General features: G+C 63.6%; 1 protein-coding gene across 1 annotated transcript; it reads right to left on the bottom strand.

Moving 5' to 3' along the window:
- Positions 1–17: 17 nt before the first annotated feature.
- Positions 18–20,497, bottom strand: ROBO3 (roundabout guidance receptor 3). The gene is made up of 23 exons (XM_054223279.1): positions 20,362–20,497; positions 13,349–13,675; positions 11,607–11,764; positions 11,373–11,493; positions 11,137–11,275; positions 8,890–9,017; positions 8,670–8,794; positions 7,113–7,284; positions 6,587–6,798; positions 5,194–5,528; positions 4,940–5,106; positions 4,282–4,403; positions 3,977–4,196; positions 3,771–3,883; positions 3,188–3,662; positions 2,975–3,101; positions 2,777–2,889; positions 2,240–2,687; positions 2,001–2,168; positions 701–807; positions 543–620; positions 329–436; positions 18–237 (listed from the first exon to the last, which is right to left on the bottom strand). Exons 1-23 carry the CDS (start codon positions 20,495–20,497, stop codon positions 23–25), a joined length of 4,314 nt encoding a protein of 1,437 aa, XP_054079254.1. The 3' UTR covers positions 18–22.
- Positions 20,498–21,876: the final 1,379 nt, after the last annotated feature.

Genomic DNA, 21,876 nt, shown 5'->3' with positions numbered 1-21,876 from the left:
CCCTGCCACCTTGCCCTCTTCTTCATCGCTTCTCCTGCGACGGGCAGGGAAATGGGGGACCCGGGCGGCGGCGGTGGCCGGTGCCTTCACCGCGGTCCCCCGGCGTCCGGCTGCGCCCCGAGCCGTGGCCGCGGGAGCTGGTGGAGCCACGGGACGAGACGCTGCCCGTCGTGGAGCAGCTGCCGGACGCTTGACCCCGGGGCAGGCCGGAGGGTTTGCCGTAGGGGACGACCTCGTCTGCAAGGGAGGGGACAAGGTTGGGGCTCGGCGGTGACACCCCCCCACACACACGCACCCCTTTGGCGCAGGGCGGGTGGCCGGGGCTTACCGCCGCGGGGCGGGCGATGGGTGACCTTGCGCTCGGCCCCGCTCGCCTCCCGCTCTGGCAAGGGGCCGGGGGTCTCGCCCGGCGGCGGCAGCGGCGGCGGTGGCAGGTCTGTGGCGGAGAGCGGAGGGAGAGGGTTTAGCCCCCCATGACCCCCCCCCCCCCCCCCCGAGCCCCCCACATTTCCCTTCCCACCCACCCCCCCGCCCCAACTCACCTCCCGGCTGCTTTTCCCGGTGGTAGCGGCTGCATTTGGGCTTCAGGCGGCTTTTTGGGGTCTCCCCGCGGGTTTTCCCTGGGGGCGATGGCGGCATCAGTCCCCCCCCCAGCCCGTGAGCGCCCCCCCCCGCCCCCAAATGGCCCCCCAAGGCTCACCTGTGCTGGGAAGGCAGCGGGCTCGGGGTGGGTGGCCCTCGTCAGCATCCGGACTCGGCAGGGGGCTGGGTGCCCGCGGGGGGGTGCCGGTGCCATGGGGGGGTCTCCTGGCAAAGATTGGGGGGGGGGGGTGGGTGGGGTGTGAAGCTGTGGGGGGAGGGCGGGAGGGGAGGGGGGTGCTTGGCGGCAGCCGTGGCGCTGGCGGGACACCAGCTGTGCCGGAGCGGGAGGACACTGCGTCGCGGTGGCACAGCTGGATGGGCAACGGGGGGGGGGGGGGGGGGGGGGTTAAAGCACGGCAGCCGGGTGGCAGGGCCACAGCTGGATTGCGGCCGCACATCTGGATGACAGCACGGCCGGATCGCAGCTGCACGGCTGGGTCGCAACCCCACAGCTGGGTCGCAAGCACAGCCAGACTGCGCCTGCACATCTGGATGACAGCACGGCTGGATTGCAGCCGCACGGCTGGGCTGTGGTGGCACAGCTGGATCGCAGCACAGCTGGGCTGCCGTCGCACAGCTGGATTGCAGCGCTACAGCTAGCCCCCGATGCCACCGCTGCGTCGTATTGGCATGTCCAGAATGGCGATGGCACGGCTGGATGGCGGTGGCACCACTGGATCATCCAGAGCTGGGCCGCAACAGCACAGCTGGATGGCAACGTCCCAGCCAGCTGGTGACAGCGCAGCCACATCACGGCAACGCAGACGGAACGTCACGCCACGGCCAGCCCACAGTGTCACCAACGGGTCACAACAGCAGGGCCAGAGCATGACCCGACAGCAGGGACGGATGGTGACAACACGGATGGATCGCAAAGGGACATTTGGACCGTGGTGGGACTTCCAGACCCCAGCGGGACATTTGGACCCCGATGGCACGGCTGCACCACGATGGCACAGCAGCGCCGGATCATGACAACATGACTGGATTGTGATGGGACATCCGGACCCCGATGGGACATCTGGAACCCGATGGGACATCCAAACTCCAATGGCACGGCTGGACCACGATAGCATGGCAGGGCTGGATGGTGACAACGTGTCTGGACCGCGATGTGACATCTGGACCACGGTGGGACATCTGGACCACCATGGGACACCCAGACCCCTATGAGGCATCTAGACCCCAATGACACGGCAAGACCGTGATGGCACGGCAAGGTCAGGGCATGACAACATGGCTGGATCACGACGGGACACATCATGGTGGGCCATCCAGACCCCAATGGACATCCGGACCCTGATGGGGACATCAAGACCCCGATGGCGCAGCTGGACCAAGTGACACCTATTTCCTACCGGAGCAGGCCGGGGCTATCGAAGTCACGGAGGCGAGGGATGTCCTCGGCGGCGCGGGGTGACGGCGTCAGCGTGGCGGTGGACCGGCAGCCGGAGGAGGCGACGGGTGAGGACGGCACGGTGGCACAGGGGACGTGCTCACCGGGGTACCACTCCTCCGCCCCCGGCCTGCAGGGTGGGGGCCACAGGGTCGGCGCTGGGGCCAGCGTGGCCCAGCCCCCCCGGACTCCCACACTCACCCTCCAGCTGCCTCTTCCTCTTCATCCTCCTCCTCCTCCTCCTCCTCCTCCTCCTGGGCGCACTGGCTGAGCTCGCTGGCCGAGGGCGGCGGGGGCAGCAGCTCCGTCCAGCTCACCGCCGGCGCCTTCACCGCTTGCCCCAGCTTCTTCCTCTTGGCCCCTGCGGCGAGGAAGGATGCCAGCGTGGGGCTGCGGGGAGGGGACCCTTGCGTCCCCCCCACCCATCCCACCGCCCTACCGTGCTCGGCCCGGCCACGGGATGCCGGGGGAGCGGGGGCATCCATCAGCTGGGCGACCCCCCCGGGGTAAGGGGTCCCGTGCTGCGAGAAGGGCCGGGGGAAGGTGCGCAGCTCCTCGCCGCCCGCCTCGATGGTGCTGTAAACCGGCCCCTCGCCGGCCCCCGCCCCAAACTGCTCCGTCTGGGCGATGTACCGGCTGATGCCGGCCTCTGCGGAAGCCGACCAGCACCGTCAGCATTGACCACGATCCCCCCCCCCACCCCAATCCAAGCCAACCATCCTCCCGACGACCCCTCACCGTTGTAGTATCTCTCGGTGGTCCCCAAGCAGCCGGCGGCGCCGGCCACGCCACCGCCGCCGCCGCCGCGCCACGCGTCTGCCAGCCATGGGTAACCACCACCGGCGGCTGCCCTGCAAGGAGACGGGGTGAGGGGATGCCGGCGGGCGGTGCTGGGGGTCCCGGGGAGATGGCGGGGGGGACATCGAGGGGGGTTACCTGGGGCTGCCGCGCGCCAAAGCCGGGAAGGCGACCGCGGAAAGAGGTGGGGGTGAGGGTGGCGAGGGGCCGCGCCGGGTCGCCGCGGCACCTAGGGGCTTACCGGCGGGCGCGTAGGCGAAGGATGCTGCAAAGAGAGGGGCGGCGGGTGGGGTGATGGGTGCCGGGGTGAGGGGGGGGGGTCCCAGGTGTAGCGCGCCCCCCGCTCCATACCGGTGAAGTGGCTCAGCTCCTTCTTCCTGCGGCGGCGGCCGTAGAGCCAAGCGGCGAAGGCGGCGAGGATGACCCAGCAAGCGCCGCCGACGCCGGCGATGAAGGCCGGCCGCCTGGCCACCTCGGCCAAATGCTCGGCCACGCTGCTCCCACCCGCCGGCCCCGCGTCCCGCTCCGCCGGGGGGGCTGCAAGGGACATGGAGAAGGGGACACACCGGCAGGGGTGCCGAGGAGGCGTCCCCAGCACCGGGGGGAGCCCTGCCACCCCCGCACCGGCGGGTGCAGTGGCAAGGAGGGACTCACCGATGCGGATGGGGACAGGGGCGCTGCGGGCGCCCACGCCAGCGCCGGTGGCGGCAGCGACCTCAGCGTGGTAAGGGACACCGGGGACCAGTCCCCGCAGCACCGTCGCCAGCACCGTCCCCTCCACGCTCTGGTTGATGTGGAAGCGGCTCTCGTTGCCCAAGCACCAGATCTGAGGGGGGGTGGAAGAAGACGGGGACGCCCATGGGGACACCGTGACACGGTGTCACGGGGGGGACGGAGAGGGGTCTGCCACATCCCCGTCGCCGCCCGCCCTCACCCGGTAATCGCGGATGACGCCGTTCTGCTCGGCTGGCGGCGGCGGCTGCCACGAGATGCGGACGCTGGTGCCGTTACCGGCCACGCTGACAGCTCGCGGCGGGGCGCTGGGGGCTGCCGGGGGTTGGGGGGGGACACGCAAGTAGGGTGTCACCTCCCAGGGAGTCCCCGGGGGACCCCGGCCATCCCCTCCCTCCCCGCGCTCACCCGCCTCGGGGGTGCGCAGGGCTCGCACGGCGCTGTCGGGGCCGTGGAGGCGATGGAAGTAGGGTCGGACCTTGACCTCGTAGTCCTGGCCGCGGCGCAGGTCGGTGAGCAGGGCCCCCCGCTCCCCCGGCGCCTGCACCGCCCGCGCCTCCTCCCAGCGCCCGCCGGGCGGCCGCAGCAGCACCCGGTATCCCTGAAGGAAGGGTGCCTGGCGCTCCACCTGGGGACCCAAGGGGAGGGGGGGATGGTGGGGGGTGACGCTCGGCGCTGGGAGCCCGGTACCGGCCACGCGGAGCGGCACTCACGGTCCAGGAGAGGCGGACGGCGCCCAGCGGCAGGACCACGGGCTCCTGGAGGTGCACGGCCACTTGCGCCAGCTCCCGCTGCACCTGCTCGGGGTCCAGCCCTTGCTGCGTGGGGCTGGCATCTGCGGAAAACAGGAGCGGGGGGTGGGTTCCACGGGCACCTCCAGCGGCATCATTGGGTGGGGATGCAGCCAAGGGTGGTTAGTCCTTGGGCAACTCCACTGGTGTCACCAAGTGGGGTGCACTCAAAGGTTTTGGGTACATGGGCACCTCCATCAGCATCGCCAAGTGGGGTGCACCCAAGGGTGGGGGGTACATGGGTACCTCCACGGGTGTCACTAAGAGGAGATGCACCCAAGGGTGGTGGGTGCACAGGCATCTCCATTGACGTCACCAAGAGGAGATGCACCCAAGGGTGGTGGGTGCATGGGCATCTCCATTGGTGTCACCAAGAGGAGATGCACCCAAGGGTGGTGGGTGCATGGGCACCTCCATTGGTGTTACCAAGAGGAGATGCACCCAAGGGTGGTGGGTGCATGGGCATCTCCATTGGTGTCAAGAGGAGATGCACCCAAGGGTGGTGGGTGCATGGGCACCTCCATTGGTGTCACCAAGAGGAGATGCACCCAAGGCGGCCACCATCACCGCCAGATCTTACCTTGGGTGCGCACAGGCTCCGAGATGCCGCTGGGGTCGCTGAGCCCGTAGGCGTTGACCGCCCGCACCACGAAAAGGTAGATGGTGTCGGGGACGAGGCCGCTCACCGTGTACGTCTCACTCTCCACGTCGGCTGCCACCGTCTGCCACGGGCCACCCACTGCCTGGCTGCCGGGGGACAGGAATGACACGATGGTGGGGTGGCAGCGGGCCACCACGTCACCCCTGGAGACAGAGAGGGTGCTTGTGTGATACCTGAAAGCCTCCACAATGTAGGAGGTGACACCGGTGGCACCGCTGTCCTCGTTCCCTTTCCAGCTCAGGGTGACGCTGCTTTTGGTGATGTTGGTGACCACAGGGGTGGAGGGTGGCCTGGGGAGGAGGCCAGGCTCAGGGGATGGCGGGGAGAGGCTGGATCCTTCATCTGTGGAGAGATGTATGGAGATCTGGGGTGGCTTCAGCCCCGGTGCCATGGTGTCCCTGGTGCGGTGACGTCCCTGTGACCCACCTTGCACCTCCAGGGAGCTGCCCCAGCGTGTCTCGCCTGCCGAGCTGGTGGCCACACACTCGTAGTACCCGGAGTCCATCACCTGCGAGGGCAAGAGCTCCTGCCCCATCACCCTGAGCACCCGTCACCTCGGCACCCACCACCCTGGGCACCCGTTGCCCTTTGCACCCACCACTGCGAGCACCCACCAACCTGAGCACTCGCCACCACCTGCAGCCACCACCCTGAGCACCCACCACGCTTTGCCCCCGTAACCCTGAGCTCCCACCATCTTGAGCACCCACCGCCCTTTGCACCCACCGCCCATTGCATCCAGACCCTTGGCACCCACCACCCTGAGCACCCACCACCCCAAGTACTCACCACCCTTTGCAAACACCATCACACCCACCAGCCTGAGCACCCACGACCTGAGCACCCACCACCCTGAGAACCCAGCACCCTGAGCTCCCACCACCCCAAGTACTCACCACCCTTTGCAAACACCCATTGCACCCACCATCCTGAGCACCCACCACCCCAAGTACTCACCACCCTTTGCAAACACCATCACACCCACCAGCCTGAGCACCCACGACCTGAGCACCCACCACCCTGAGAACCCAGCACCCCAAGTACTCACCACCCTTTGCAAACACCCATCAAGTCCACCACCCTGAGAACCCACCACCCTGAGCACCCACCACCCTTTGCAAACACCCATCACGCCCAGCACCCTGAGAACCCACCACCCTGAGAACCCACCACCCCAAGTACTCACCACCCTTTGCAAACACCACCCATCGCACCCACCACCCATCGCACCCACCATCCATCGCACACACCATCCATCGCACCCACCACCCTTGGCACCCGCCACCCATCGCACCCACCACCCATCCCACCCACCACCCTTGGCACCCGCCACCCATCGCACCCACCACCCATCGCACCCACCACCCATCACACCCACCACCCTTGGCACCCACCATCCATCGCACCCACCACCCATCACACCCACCACCCATCGCACCCACCACCCTTGGCACCCGCCACCCATCGCACCCACCACCCATCGCACCCACCACCCATCACACCCACCACCCTTGGATGCCCCTGGGGGTGGTGGGTGCCCTGAGCCCCCGCTCCGGGCCGGCTCACCCGGAGGCTGGTGATCTTCAGGGTGCCGTTCTCCAGCAGGCTGACACGGGGCTGGGCACCCACCAGGGCACTCCCGTCCTTCAGCCACCCCACGTTGGCCGAGGGGTCACCGCCCCCCACCCAGCACGGCAGCCACGCTGTGGCCCCCACCGGCAGCACCGTCTGGTTGGCGGGACCCCGGCCTGTCACCGGCGGTGGGTGCTCGGCCGTCGCTACGGTGGAAAACGGGGTGGGGGGTGGGGGGGGAAACCAGGAATTGCTGGGTGTTGGGATGGGTGTCACTCGTGCACTGAATGCGCCCGTTCTCTGCCGGCCCGGGACTTCATAGAATCATAGAATGAGTTGGGTTGGAAGGGACCTCTAAAGGTCACCTGGTCCAACCCCGCTCCCCACCGCGGCGAGCAGGGACATCGTTAATTAGACGAGATTGCTCAGATCCTCATCAAGCCTGGTCTGTGATGTCTCCAGGGATGGGGCCTCCACCCCTTCTCTGGGCAACCTGGGCCGGCTCCTGCTCCGGACTTACCCCCTTCCACCTCCAGCCGCGCCTTGGCCAGGACGCTGCCGGCCACGCTGATGGCCTGGCACAGGTAGTAGCCGGCGTCGGCAGGTCGCACGTCGGCGATGGTGATGGCGCCGGCGGGGCTGACGGCAAAGCGGGAGGCGGGGTGCGGGGGCTGGCCCGGGAACAGCAGCGTCTGCGGGAGCCGGGTGCGGAGGGGGCTGAGGCGGGGAGGCCGGCGGAGGGTCCGAGGTGGGATGGGATGGGAATGGGAGCAAGGGTGGGGACGGGGATGGGGATTTGATGGGATGGGGACAGGGATAGGGATGGGGACGGGGACGGGGACGGGGATGGGGATGGGGACAGGGATGGGGATTTGAGGGGATGAGGGGATGGGGACAGGGACAGGGATGGGGATGGGGACAGGGGTGGGGATTTGATGGGATGGGGACAGGGATAGGGATGGGGACAGGGATGAGGATGGGTTGGGATGGGATGGGATGGGATGGGAAGGAAAGGGGACGGGGACGGGGATTTGATGGGGATGGAGATGAGGCCAAGGAGAGGGATGGGCATGGGGATGGGGATGGAGACAGGGATGGGGATTTGATGGGATGGGGACCAGGATAGGGATGGGGATTTGATGGGATGGGGACAGGGATAGGAATGGGGACAGGGATAGGGATGGGGATGGGGATAGGGATGGGGATGGGGATTTAATGGGATGGGATGGGGACAGGGATAGGGATGGGGACAGGGATGGGGATGGGTGGGGATGGGATGGGATGGGAAGGGGACGGGGATGGGAAAAGGAATGGAGATGGGGCCAAGGAGAGGGATGGGCATGGGGATGGGGATGGAGACAGGGATGGGGATTTGATGGGATGGGGGCTGGGATAGGGATGGGGATTTGATGGGATGGGGACAGGAATAGGGATGGGAACAGGGACGGGAATGGGGACAGAGACAGGGATGGGGATGGGTTGGGATGGGATGGAAAGGGGATGGGGATGGGGACGGGGACAGGGACAGGGATGGAGATGGGGCCAAGGACAGGGATGGGCATGGGGATGGAGACAGGGATGGGGACAAGGATGGGGATGGGCATGGGGATGGAGACAGGGATGGGGAGAAGGATGGGGATGGGGTTGGGATAGGGATGAGATTGGGACAGGGACAGGAACAAGGATGGGGATGGAGACAGGGACAGGGACGGGGATGGGGATGGGATGGGGATGGAGACAAGGATGGGGATGGAGACAAGGATGGGGACAGGGATGGGGGTGAGGATGGGGATGAGATTGGGACAGGGACAGGGATGGGGACGGGAACAGGGGTGGGGATGGAGACGGGGACAGGGATAGGGATGGGGATGTGGATGGAGACAGGGATGGGGATGGGAATGAGGATGGAGACGGGCCTGGGGATGGTGATGGGAACGTGGGTGTGGATGGAGACAGGGATGGGGACAGGGGTGGGGACGGGGGCGGGGGCAGTGATGGGAATGGGGATGGGACGGGGATGGAGACAGGGATGGGGATGGAGGCAGGGACAGGGACAGGGATGGGGACAGGGACGGACCTGGCTGCCCTCCTTCTGCCAAAAGACGGCGGGCGGCGGGTTGCCCTTGCTCTGGCACTGGAAGGTCACGCTCTGGCCGGGGGTGACAGTCTGGTCGCGGGGTCCGGTGACGAGCTGGGGGGGCACTGCCGCAGCGCGGGGAGAGAAAGGGGCTCGCCCGGCCGCTTCGCCAGCACCCACGGGTGCTCCCGCGGGGACACCCCCCCCCCTCCCCCCTTACCGTGCACCGTGAGGGTGCCCGACGCCTCCGAGCGGCCCACGCTGTTGTCGGCCACGCAGGTGTAGGTGCCCTCGTCCTCCACCCGCAGCCGGCGGATCCGCAGCGTGTTGTCGGGGAGCACCTCCCACCTGGGGGGGGGGGAACCGCGGGGCACGGCCGGGATGCGGGATGCGGTGAGGATGCGGGATGTGACGGGATACGGGGGGTGACGGGATACGGGGGGTGATGGGATATGGGGGGTGATGGGGATGCAGTGAGGATGCAGGATGTGATGGGATACGGCATGTGATGGGATGCAGGATGTGATGGGATACGGGGTGTGATGGGATGTGGGATGTGATGGGGATGTGGTATATGATGGGATACGGGGTGTGATGGGATACGGCATGTGATGGGATGCAGGATGTGATGGGATACGGGGTGTGATGGGATACGGGGTGTGATGGGGATGTGGTATATGATGGGATGCAGGATGTGATGGGATACGGCATGTGATGGGATGCAGGATGTGATGGGATACAGGGTGTGATGGGATATGGGGTGTGATGGGGATGCAGTGAGGATGCAGGATGTGATGGGATACGGCATGTGATGGGATGCAGGATGTGATGGGATACGGGGTGTGATGGGATACAGGGCGTGATGGGGATGTGGGATGTGATGGGATATGGGGTGTGATGGGATATGGGGGGTGATGGGGATGCAGTGAGGATGCAGGATGTGATGGGATACAGGGTGTGATGGGATACGTGGTGTGATGGGGGTGTGGGATGTGATGGGGATGTGGGATGTGATGGGATATGGGGGGTGATGAGGGTGCAGTGAGGATGCAGGATGTGATGGGACACGGGATGTGATGGGGATACGGCGTGTGATGGGATACGGCATGTGATTGGGATATGGGATGCGACGGGATATGGGATGTGATGCGGATGTGGGATGTTATGGGGATGTGGGATGTGATGGGGATACGGGATGTGATGGGGGTGTGGGATGTGATGGGATGTGGGATGTGATGGGATACGGGGTGTGATGGGGGTGTGGAATGTGATGGGGATGTGGGATGTGATGGGATATGGGGGGTGATGAGGGTGCAGTGAGGATGCAGGATGTGATGGGATACAGGGTGTGATGGGATACGGCATGTGATGGGATGCAGGATGTGATGGGATGTGGGATGTGATGGGATACGGGATGTGATGGGGATACGGCGTGTGATGGGATACGGCGTGTGATGGGATACGGCGTGTGATTGGGATATGGGATGTGATGCGGATGTGGGATGTTATGGGGATGTGGGATGTGATGGGGAAGTGGGATGTGATGGGATATGAGGGGTGATGGGATACGGGGTGTGATGGGATACAGGATATGATGGGGATACGGGGTGTGATGGGATACGAGATGTGATGGGGATGTGGGATGTGATGGGATATGAGGTGTGATGGGATACGGGGTGTGATGGGGGTGTGGAATGTGAAGGGGATGTGGGATGTGATGGGATATGGGGGGTGATGGGGGTGCAGTGAGGATGCAGGATGTGATGGGATACAGGGTGTGATGGGATATGGCATGTGATGGGATGCAGGATGTGATGGGATGCAGGATGTGATGGGATACGGGATGTGATGGGGATACGGCGTGTGATGGGGTACGGGGTGTGATGGGGATACGGCGTGTGATGGGGTACGGCATGTGATTGGGATATGGGATGTGATGGGGATGTGGGATGTGATGGGATACGGGGTGTGATGGGATGTGGGATGTGATGGGATATGGGATGTGATGGGATACGGGGTGTGATGGGGATGCAGGATGCCATGGAGACGTGGGATGTGGTAGGGAAGCGGGATGCAATAAGGACGCTGGATACGATGAGGGTGCAGGATACAATGGGGATGTGGGATATGAGAGGGATGCAGGATATGCTAGGAATGCAGGATGTACTGGGGATGTGGGGTGTGCTGGGGATGTGGGATGCGGGATGCAATGAGGGTGCGGGATGTGATGGGGATGCGGGATGCGACGGGGATGTGGGATGTGATGGGGATGCGGGATGTGATGGGGATGTGGGATGCGGGATGCGATGGGCATGCGGGATGCACTGGAGATCCTCCATGCCACGGGGATGCGGGGGATGCGACGGACGCGCGAGCCGCTCCGCGCACCCCGCCGTCCCGCGGCACTGCCCCCCCCGGCCCCGCCGCCCCGCCACGTCCCCCGCCGCCCTTCGTCCCCCCCCTTTACCTTCCCGCCGGCATCTCGCCCTCCTCCTTGCGCCACCGCGCCGCGGGCCGGGGGTCCCCCACCGCCTGGCAGGGGAACTCCACCGTCCCCTCCACCAGCACCGCCTGGTTGCGCGGCCTCTTGCCGAAGGCCGGGCGTTCTGCGGGGTGGGTGCCCATCAGTCCCGCCGGGGGCGGGGGGCACCCACCCCACCCCACTCCACTCCGGCACCCCAAAAACGACCCCCCCCCACGCACCGAAGACCACCAGCTCCGCCGGCTCGCTGGCCCTCTCCCCCACCACGTTGGTGGCCACGCAGACGTAGACGCCGGCGTCGCTCTTGCGCGCGCTGGCCACCATCAGCTTGCCACCGCGCATCTGGGGGGAGCCCAGGTCAACTTGGGTGGCGATGGGGGGTCTGGGCCCCCCACCCCCCACCCCTCCCACTATGGGGTGGTTTGGGAAGTGGAGGGGGGGGGGGTGTCCCTCACCGTCAGGCGCTCGTCCTTGTCGCTGAGGCGGGCGCCGTCCTTCGTCCAGGAGACGCTGGGCTCGGGGTGGCCGCGGGGGGGGACGCACTCCAGCACGGCCGGGTCACCCGCCGCCACCACCACGTCCCCGGGGGGCTGGCGGAAATCGTCCCGCAGCACTGGGGAAGGAGAGGGCGGGGGGGGACACGCACGGTGTCAGGGTCCCCGACCCCTCTGTTGTCCCAGCCCAGCGCTGCGGGGTCCAGCCCCCCCACAAACCCCCCCCCTTCATCTACTCCTTCCCCCCCCCAAAAAAAATAACGCCTGAGGGGACCCAGTGGGTGACACCGACGGCCCGGGGGTGGCGGGGTGGGGGGGGGGAGGCTGGGGGCGGCTTTACTGTCGTTTGTTTGCGACTATTTCAATTTCTTTTCAAACGTTCACAAGGATTTTCGGTTGTTTCCGATAATTTCGGGGGGGGGGGGGGGGGGGGTGTGTGTGTTTCAAATACTTCCATTTCTTTTCGCTTCTTTGCGTTTCTTTCCACCCCGTCGATTTTCAGGTAGTTTTAAATTTCGTTTCTTTTTTTCCTTTTTGCTTGTTTTCGTTTGTTGCCCCTTATTTCCCCCAGTTGTCACTTTTTTCCGGTTCCTTTCCCCTTCTTTTCTCTCCTTTTCCGTTATTTTAACTTCCTTTATTTTCACTCTTTTGCCATTATTTTCACTTCTTTCCGCGGCTTTTCTCCCCTTTTCGTCCATTTTTATTTCTTTTCATCCTTTTTTTTATTCTTTTTTTAATTATTCTTTTTTGTTCTTGTCTTAATTCTTTTTTATTCTTTCCTTAATTCTTTTTTATTCTTTTTTTTTTAATTCTCCTTAATTCTTTTTTTTCATTCTTTCTCGTTCTTATTTATTTTCTGTGTGTTTCTTTTCACCCATTTCCCCTTATTTTCATTTCTTTTCCCTCTGTTTTACTCACTTTTCTTAGTTTTACTTTATTTCAGCTTTTCTTATTTTCCTTTCTTCCCCCGTGAACTTATTTCTCACGGATCGTCGTCTTTTTTCCGCGTCTTTTCATTTCTTCTCCTTCCTTCTCGCTTCTTTTCACTTCGTTTCATTTCTTTCGCTTCTTCCCGGCTATTTTCACTTCTTTTCCTCGATTGTCCCCTCTTTTCACTTCACTTCCCTCTATTTTCACTTTTTCCCCCCTTCTTTTCCCACATCGTTGGGGGTTTTTTTATCCGTTTTCCCTCCTTTTCACCTCTTTCCGCCTGTTTTCGCCTGTTTTCACTCACTTCCCCCTATTGTCACTTTTTTCACTTCTTTTCACCTCTCGTCGCTTCTTTTTTGCTTATTTTCACCGATTTCCGTCTATTTTCACACCCCTTTTCACTCATTTCCACCTACTTTCACTTCCCCCCCCCCCCGCCCCCCCCTTCTTTTCCCGTATTGTCGGGGTTTTTTTCATCTATTCTCCCTCCTTTTCACCCATTTCCACCTCTTTTCCCCTGTTTTCACTCATTTCCACCTATTTTCGCTTTTTTCCCATACCGTCGGGGTGGGTTTTTGGTTTTTTTTGGGGGGGGGGTTGGATTTTTTTGGGGGTTTTTGGGAGATTTTCGGGGTTTGGGGGGTTTTTTTTCGGGTTTTTTCGGGTTTTTTTCAGCCATTTTCACCCCTTTTCCACCCGGCAGCACCAGCCCCTCACACCCACCTGCCGGCCCCCCCTCGGCCCCCCCCCCCCCCCCCACCCCGGGGACTCACCGGCCACCTCCAGCGAGGCGTTCCTGCTGGTGGCCTCCCCCAGGTAGTTCCTGGCCACGCAGACGTAGACCCCCTCGTCGGGTTTGCCCCGCCGGCCGTGGAGGATGCGGAGGAAGAAGAGGGCCCCCCCCGGGAGGAGGGTGCGGTGGGAGCGGGGGTCTTCCCGGTCCGTCTCCACCCGTTCGCCGTCCTTGTACCACTCCACCGCCGGCGGCGGGCGGCCCTCGGCCTTGCAGCTCAGGGTGGCCGGTTCCCCCCTGGAGACCAGCAGGTCCGTGGGGTGCTCCACGATGCGGGGGGGCATGTCCTCCAGGGGGGGGTGGGAGCCTGCGGGAAAGATGGCGGGGGGGGGGGAGGCAGCAGGTGAGATGAGGTGCGGCCAGGGCTCAGCCCAGTCCGTCACCACCCAGGAGGTGAGATGAGGTGCAGCCAGGGCTCAGCCCAGTATGTCACCACCCCAGAGGTGAGGTGAGCAGGAGGTGAGATGAAGTGCAGCCAGGTCTCAGCCCAGTGTATTACCACCCAGGAGGTGAGGTGAGATGGAGTGCGGCCAGGTCTCAGCCTAGTGTATCCCCATGGACACACAGAGGACATGAGATGACCAGGAGGTGAGATGAGGTGTGGCCAGGTCTCAGCCCAGTCCGTCACCACCCCAGAGGTGATGTGAGCAGGAGGTGAGATGAAGTGTGGCCAGGGCTCAGCCCAGTCTATCCCCATGCACACACAGAGGACATGAGATGACCAGGAGGTGAGATGAGGTGTGGCCAGGGCTCAGCCCACTATATCCCCACCCAGGAGGTGGGATGAATTGCGGCCAGGTCTCAGCCCAGTCTATCCCCATGCACACACAGAGGACATGAGGTGAGCAGGAGGTGAGATGAGGTGTGGCCAGGGCTCAGCCCAGTCTATCCCCACCCAGGAGGTGAGGTGAGCAGGAGGTGAGATGAGGTGTGGCCAGGGCTCAGCCCAGTCTGTCCCCACCCAGGAGGTGACGTGAGCAGCAGGTGAGATGAAGAGTGGCCAGGTCTCAGCCCAGTATGTCCCCACCCCAGAGGTGAGCAGGAGGTGAGATGAAGTGTGGCCAGGGCTCAGCCCAGTCTATCCCCATGCACACACAGAGGACATGAGATGACCAGGAGGTGAGATGAGGTGTGGCCAGGTCTCAGCCCAGTGTAACCCACACACCCCTAACCTCGGAGGTGACATGAAGTATGGCCAGGTCTCAGCCACCCGTCCCTCCCTCCAGAGGTGAGATGACCAGGGGGTGAGATGAAGTGTGGCCGGGACTCCGCCCATTATATCCCCACCCAGGACGTGGGCTGACCAGGAGGTGAGATGAAGTGTGGCCAGGGCTCAGCCCAGGGTGTTCCCCCCCAACACGCTGGGTGGGTGCTGGTGGGGTGGGAGTAGAACCTGGAGGGCATCAGACCTCGGACCCGCAGGGGCGGGGACAGGGGGACAAAGCAGTAATACCCCTTTTCCACCCAGTTTCCAACTGGGTATCCCTGGGGAAACGGGGCTGGGGCTAAGTGGGACCGGGGCTAAGTGGGACCGGGGCTAAATTCCCCCAAAAAGGTGGGTTTTTTCCCATCGGTGGCAAGTGCTGATTTTCTGCAGCGGGGGAAAACCCTTCGTTTGAAGTTTCAATCCCCCCATCTCGGGGTCCAGGAAAATCCCCGCCGTCGGGGCAGGGGAATTAGGGAATGTTCGTTCGGTTACTGCCGGGGCGTAACCGGCCGGGACGGGATGGCGTGGCCTCAGCCGTGTCCCCGGCGCCACCCGCGGCTGGCACTGCAGTTCGGGCGCTGGTCACTGAGTGTCACTGCTGGCCCGGGGACGGGCTGCGACACTCGCCACTGCGCGCCCGGCCACGCGTGTGCCGGCACATACGTGCGCGTGTGTGTCCCCAAACCACCTCCGTGTCCCCGAGCCTGCCTTGTGTCCCCAAACCACCTCCATGTCCCCAAACCACCTCCATGTGCCCGAACCTGCCTTGTGTCCCCAAACCATCTCTGTGTCCCCAAACCTGCCTTCTGTCCCCAAACTGTTCCCATGTCCCCAAATCAGCCCTGTGTCCCCAAACCATCTCTATGTCCCCAAATCAGCCCTGTGTCCCCAAACCAGCCCTGTGTCCCCAAGATAGGAGGGATTCTAGTGTCCCCATGTCCCCAAACTAGACCCATGTCCCCAAACTATCTCCATGTCCCCGAACCAGCCCTGTATCCCCAAGACAGGAGGGATTCCAGTGTCCCCATGTCCCCAAACTAGACCCGTGTCCCCAAACCCTCTCCATGTCCCCAAACCAGCCTTGTGTCCCCAAACCAGCCCCGTGTCCCCAAACCATCTCCATGTCCCCAAATCAGCCCTGTGTCCCCAAACCAGCCCTGTGTCCCCAAGACAGGAGGGATTCCAGTGTCCCCATGTCCCCAAATGAGACCCGTGTCCCCAAACTATCTCCATGTCCCCAAACCATCTCTATGTCCCCAAACCAGCCCAAGTGTCCCCAAGACAAGAGGGATTCCAGTGTCCCCATGTCCCCAAACCAGACCCGTGTCCCCAAACCATCTCTGTGTTCTCAAACCTGCCTTCTGTCCCCAAACTGTTCCCATGTCCCCAAACCAGACCTGTGTCCCCAAACCATCTCTATGTCCCCAAATCAGCCCTGTGTCCCCAAACCAGCCCTGTGTCCCCAAGATAGGAGGGATTCCAGTGTCCCCATGTCCCCAAACCCTCTCCATGTCCCCGAACCAGCCTTGTGTCCCCAAACCAGCCCCGTGTCCCCAAACCATCTCTATGTCCCCAAATCAGCCCTGTGTCTCCAAACCAGCCCTGTGTCCCCAAGACAGGAGGGATTCCAGTGTCCCCATGTCCCCAAACGAGCCCCGTGTCCCCAAACCATCTCCATGTCCCCGAACCAGACCTGTGTCCCCAAGTCGATCTCTGGACCCCAAACCGGAACCAAAGCAGTGTCCCCAAACCACCTCCCATGTCCTCAAACCATCCCTGTGTCCCTGAGACAGGTGGGATCCCTGTGTCCCCAAACTGCCCCCAAACCATCTCCATGTCCCAAAACCATCTCTGTGTCCCCAAACTGTTCCCATGTCGCCAAACCAGACCTGTGTCCCCAAATGAGCTCTATGTCCCCAAACCAGCCCTGTGTCCCCAAGACAGGAGGGATTCCAGTGTCCCCATGTCCCCAAACCACCTCCATGTCCCCAAACCAGCCTTGTGTCCCCAACCCATCTCCATGTCCCCAAACCATCTCTGTGTTGCCAAACCTGCCTTGTGTCCCCAAACCCTCTCCATGTCCCCAAACCAGCCCCGTGTCCCCAAACCTGCCTTCTGTCCCCAAACTGTTCCCATGTCCCCAAATCAGCCCTGTGTCCCCAAACCAGCCCTGTGTCCCCAAGATAGGAGGGATTCTAGTGTCCCCATGTCCCCAAACTAGACCCATGTCCCCAAACCCTCTCCATGTCCCCGAACCACCCTTGTGTCCCCAAACCAGCCCCGTGTCCCCAAACCATCTCCATGTCCCCAAATCAGCCCTGTGTCCCCAAACCAGCCCTGTGTCCCCAAGACAGGAGGGATTCCAGTGTCCCCATGTCCCCAAACCAGACCCGTGTCCCCAAACCATCTCTGTGTTCTCAAACCTGCCTTCTGTCCCCAAACTGTTCTCATGTCCCCAAACCAGACCTGTGTCCCCAAACCATCTCTATGTCCCCAAATCATCCCTGTGTCCCCAAACCAGCCCTGTGTCCCCAAGATAGGAGGGATTCTAGTGTCCCCATGTCCCCAAACTAGACCCATGTCCCCAAACTATCTCCATGTCCCCAAACCAGCCCTGTATCCCAAAGACAGGAGGGATTCCAATGTCCCCATGTCCCCAAATGAGACCCGTGTCCCCAAACTATCTCCATGTCCCCAAACCAGCCTTGTGTCCCCAAACCATCTCTATGTCCCCAAACCAGCCCAAGTGTCCCCAAGACAAGAGGGATTCCAGTGTCCCCATGTCCCCAAACCAGACCCGTGTCCCCAAACCATCTCTGTGTTCTCAAACCTGCCTTCTGTCCCCAAACTGTTCCCATGTCCCCAAACCAGACCTGTGTCCCCAAACCATCTCTATGTCCCCAAATCAGCCCTGTGTCCCCAAACCAGCCCTGTGTCCCCAAGATAGGAGGGATTCCAGTGTCCCCATGTCCCCAAACTAGACCCGTGTCCCCAAACCCTCTCCATGTCCCCGAACCAGCCTTGTGTCCCCAAACCAGCCCCGTGTCCCCAAACCATCTCTATGTCCCCAAATCAGCCCTGTGTCTCCAAACCAGCCCAAGTGTCCCCAAGACAGGAGGGATTCCAGTGTCCCCATGTCCCCAAACCAGCCCCGTGTCCCCAAACCATCTCCATGTCCCCGAACCAGACCTGTGTCCCCAAACGCTCTCCATGTCCCCAAACCAGCCCTGTGTCCCCAAACCACCTCCGTGTCCCCAAACCAGACCTGTGTCCCCAAGTCGATCTCTGGACCCCAAACCGGAACCAAAGCAGTGTCCCCAAACCACCTCCCATGTCCTCAAACCATCCCTGTGTCCCTGAGACAGGGGGGATCCCTGTGTCCCCAAACTGCCCCCAAACCATCTCCATGTCCCCAAACCATCTCTGTGTCCCCAAACTGTTCCCATGTCGCCAAACCAGACCTGTGTCCCCAAACCATCTCTATGTCCCCAAACCAGCCCTGTGTCCCCAAGACAGGAGGGATTCCAGTGTCCCCATGTCCCCAAACCACCTCCATGTCCCCAAACCAGCCTTGTGTCCCCAACCCATCTCCATGTCCCCAAACCATCTCTGTGTTCCCAAACCTGCCTTGTGTCCCCAAACCCTCTCCATGTCCCCAAACCCTCTCCATGTCCCCAAACCTGCCTTCTGTCCCCAAACTGTTCCCATGTCCCCAAACTCTCCATATGTCCCCAAACCATCTCTATGTCCCCGAACCAGCCCTGTGTCCCCAAGACAGGAGGGATTCCACTGTCCCCATGTCCCCAGACCAGACCTGCGTCCCCAAACCATCTCCATGTCCCTGAACCAGCCTTGTGTCCCCAAACCACCTCCATGTCCCCAAACCACCTCCATGTCCCCAAGCTCTCCGTATGTCCCCAAACCAGCCCTGTGTCCCCAAACCCTCTCTGCGTTCAGTTGCGCGGGGGCGCGCGCTGCGCGGGCACTCATGCAGGGGCCTGCAGGCACGCGCAGACACGCGTTCGCACGCGCGCTCGCACCCGAGCGCCTCGAAAACACGCACCCCGGCGGGGGGGGGGGGATGCTGTGATTTGGGGCGCCCTGGGGAGGGCAGAAGGCGTTGCCATGGGGACGGGATGCGGCTGCCATGGGGACGGGCAGGGATGCTGAGGGGTACCGGGTACACCCTGGGCGCAGCGGGGGCCGCGGGGGCCGCAGCTGGGCCCGGTGACTAATTGGGACACGCGGGGGGCCAGGCCGGCTGCGCCGGGGCAGGGGGGGGTCCCGCGGGGGGGGGGGGGGGGACGACACGGACTCCCTCCCCTCCTGATCAGCCACGGGGCTGCTCAAAAAGGGCTGGAAATTCTGGTGACACCCCCTCACACACACACACACACACCCCCCGGGACCCACCACCCGCCTGGGCTGCCCCCCACTCTGTACCCGCTCGGGGACTCGGGTCTGATTTGGGGACATATGGACAGTTTGGGGACACAGACATGGTTTGGGGACACGGGGCTGATTTGGGGACATGGAGATGGGTTGGGGACATATGGAGAGTTTGGGGACACGGGGTTGGTTTGGGGACACGGGTCTGGTTTGGGGACATGGGGACACTGGAATCCCTCCTGGCTCGGGGACACCGGGCTGATTTGGGAACACAGGGCTGATTTAGGGACATAGAGATGGTTTGGGGACATGGGAACAGTTTGGGGACACAAGGCAGCCTTGGGAACACAGGGCTGGTTTGGGGACGCAATGCTGGTTTGGGGACATGGAGATGGTTTGGGGACAGTTTGGGGACACAGGGTTCCCTCCTGGTTCAGGGACACAGGGCTGCTCTGGGGACATGGGGACAGTTTGGGGACACAGGGATCCCTCCTGTCTCGGGGACACAGGGATGGTTTGAGGACACAGGAGGTGTTTTGGGGACACTGGGAGTGTTTTGGGGACACTGCTTTGGTTCTGGTTCGGGGTTCAGAGATCGACTTGGGGACACAGGGCTGGTTTGGGGACATGGGGTGTCTCCCAGCTCAGAGTCAGGGGGTCGGTGTGGGGACACGGGGATGGTTTGGGGACACAGGGCTGGTCCTGGTTCCGAGTCTGGGGATTGGTCGGAGTCTAGGGACGTGGGGATGGTTTGGGGACACTGGGGCACTCCCGGTTCAGGGACATGGGGCCAGCGTAGGGACACAGGGATAGTTTGGGGACACCGGATTGCTCCTGCTTTGGGGTCTGGGGGTTGGTCCGGGAACAATTTGGGCACAACCAGGTCAGTGCCAGTTCACGGTCTGGGGGTCGGTGTGGGGACACGGGGCCGGTTTGGGAACAGGGGGTCACTCCCGGTCTGAGGTTTGGGGGCACGGGGCCGGTTTGGGGACACAGGGTCGCTCCCGATTTGGGGGCACCGGACTGGTCCCGGTTTGGAGTCCGGGGGACCACCTGGGGACGGAGCATCGCTCCTGGTTGGCGGTCTGGGAAAACGGAGCCCGTTCCGGAGTGGGGACACGGGGCTGATTTGGGGACACGGGGCTGATTTGGGGACACCGAGTCGCTCCCAGATTGGGGGACAGGACCCGGTGTGGGGACACGGAGCCGCTTTGGGGACCCGGCGTCGGTGCCGGTGGGGTCCCGGCTGGGGGTGGGGGCTGCGGGCTATTTCCCGCATCGCCGCTGGACCAGGACCGGGAACTCCGGGAGGGTGGGATCCGGGGACAGCGGGACACGGGGACAGCGGGACACGGGGACAGCGGGACACGGGGACAGCGGGAGCCGGGACCACGTACCGTTGCCGGGGATGGGGAACGCGGCGCCGGTGCGGTTGGTGCCGAGCAGGAGCTGGGAAGAGTTGGAGCCTTCGGCCCCCAGCGAGTCGGCGAAGAGGTTCATCTGCAGCAGCGTCTTCAGCAGGTACCGCAGCATCGCGGCCCGGGCGGGACCGGCTCGGCTCGGCTCGGCTCGGTCCCACTCGGCACCACTCAGCCCAGTCCAGCCCAGTCCGGCTCGGCTCGGCTCAGCCCAGTCCAGCCCAGTACAGCACGGCTCGGCTCAGCCCAGCACGGCTCCGCTTAGCCGAGCTCAGCCCAGTCCAGTCCAGCCCAGCCCAGTAGAGACCAGCCCGGCTCGGCTCGGTTCAGCGCGGTTCAGCCCAGTCCAGCCCAGCTCAGCCCAGTACAGCACGGCTCGGCTCAGCCCAGCACGGCTCCGCTTAGCCGAGCTCAGCCCAGTCCAGCCCGGCTCGGATCAGCCCAGCACAGCCCAGTCCAGCCCAGCACAGCCCAGTCCAGCCCAGCACAGCCCAGCCCGGCTCGGATCAGCCCAGCACAGACCAGTCCAGCCCAGCACGGCTCGGCTCAGCCCTGCACAGCTCAACGCAGCCCAGCCCAGCCTGGGTCTGCTCGGCTCAGCCCAATACAGCCCAGTACAACCCAGTACAGCCCAGCCCGGCTCGACTCGGCTCAGCCCAATACAGCCCAGTACAACCCAGTACAGCCCAGCCCGGCTCGGCTCGGCTCAGCCCAATACAGCCCAGTACAACCCAGTACAGCCCAGCCCGGCTCGGCTCGGCTCAACCCAGCCCAGCCCAGTACAGCACGGCTCAGCCCAGTACAGCACGGCTCAGCCCAGTACAACCCAGTACAGCCCAGCTCAGCCCAGTACAACCCAGTACAGCACAGCTCAGCCCGGCTCGGCTCGGCTCAGCCCGCGGCGCCGCCCCCCGGGTGCGGGGGGGGCGCGGGGGGGCGCGGCCAGCGCGGTGCGGGATGGGGGTGGGAGATGGGGGTGTCCTCTTTGAGTGGGGGGGGGGGGGAGGAGGGAGGGCTCCCATATAGAGGGGGCTCCATGGGAGGGGGGGAGAAAAAAGCGGGGCGGGGGGGGTGTCGGGTTGAAAGAAGAGGAGGAGGAGGAGGAAGGGGAGGAAGAGGCTGCCGTCACCCAAAGTCCCACCCGGGGGGACACCCCCACCCCCCCCCCAGTGAACCCCAAAGGGCAGCTTCACACCCCGGGGGGAGCTGGCGGGCGGGGGGGGGAGCCACCACTTCTGGTGGGGCTGGGACCCCCAGCGGCCTCGGTCTTGGCGGGGGGGGTGGCGGCGGGGGGGGGGGGGGGGGGGGGGACACAAACGGGAACGTCTGCCCCGCGTCGCAAGATGCCTCCTGAATTCATAATTAGCAATTAGCCGCTTAATTAATGCGCCGGGGCTGAGGTGTGAAGCAATGCGCCGCCTCCAGCCAGCCCCCCGTTATGGGGGGGGCTCATTATTGGGGGGGGGGTTCATTATGGGGGGGGTTGTTGGGGGG

The sequence above is a fragment of the Rissa tridactyla genome, chromosome 17 (genome assembly GCF_028500815.1).
Source record: "Rissa tridactyla isolate bRisTri1 chromosome 17, bRisTri1.patW.cur.20221130, whole genome shotgun sequence".
NCBI lineage: Eukaryota > Metazoa > Chordata > Aves > Charadriiformes > Laridae > Rissa > Rissa tridactyla.
The sequence above is the reverse complement of the archived record's forward strand: the minus strand, read 5'-3'. Positions and strand labels throughout refer to the sequence as shown.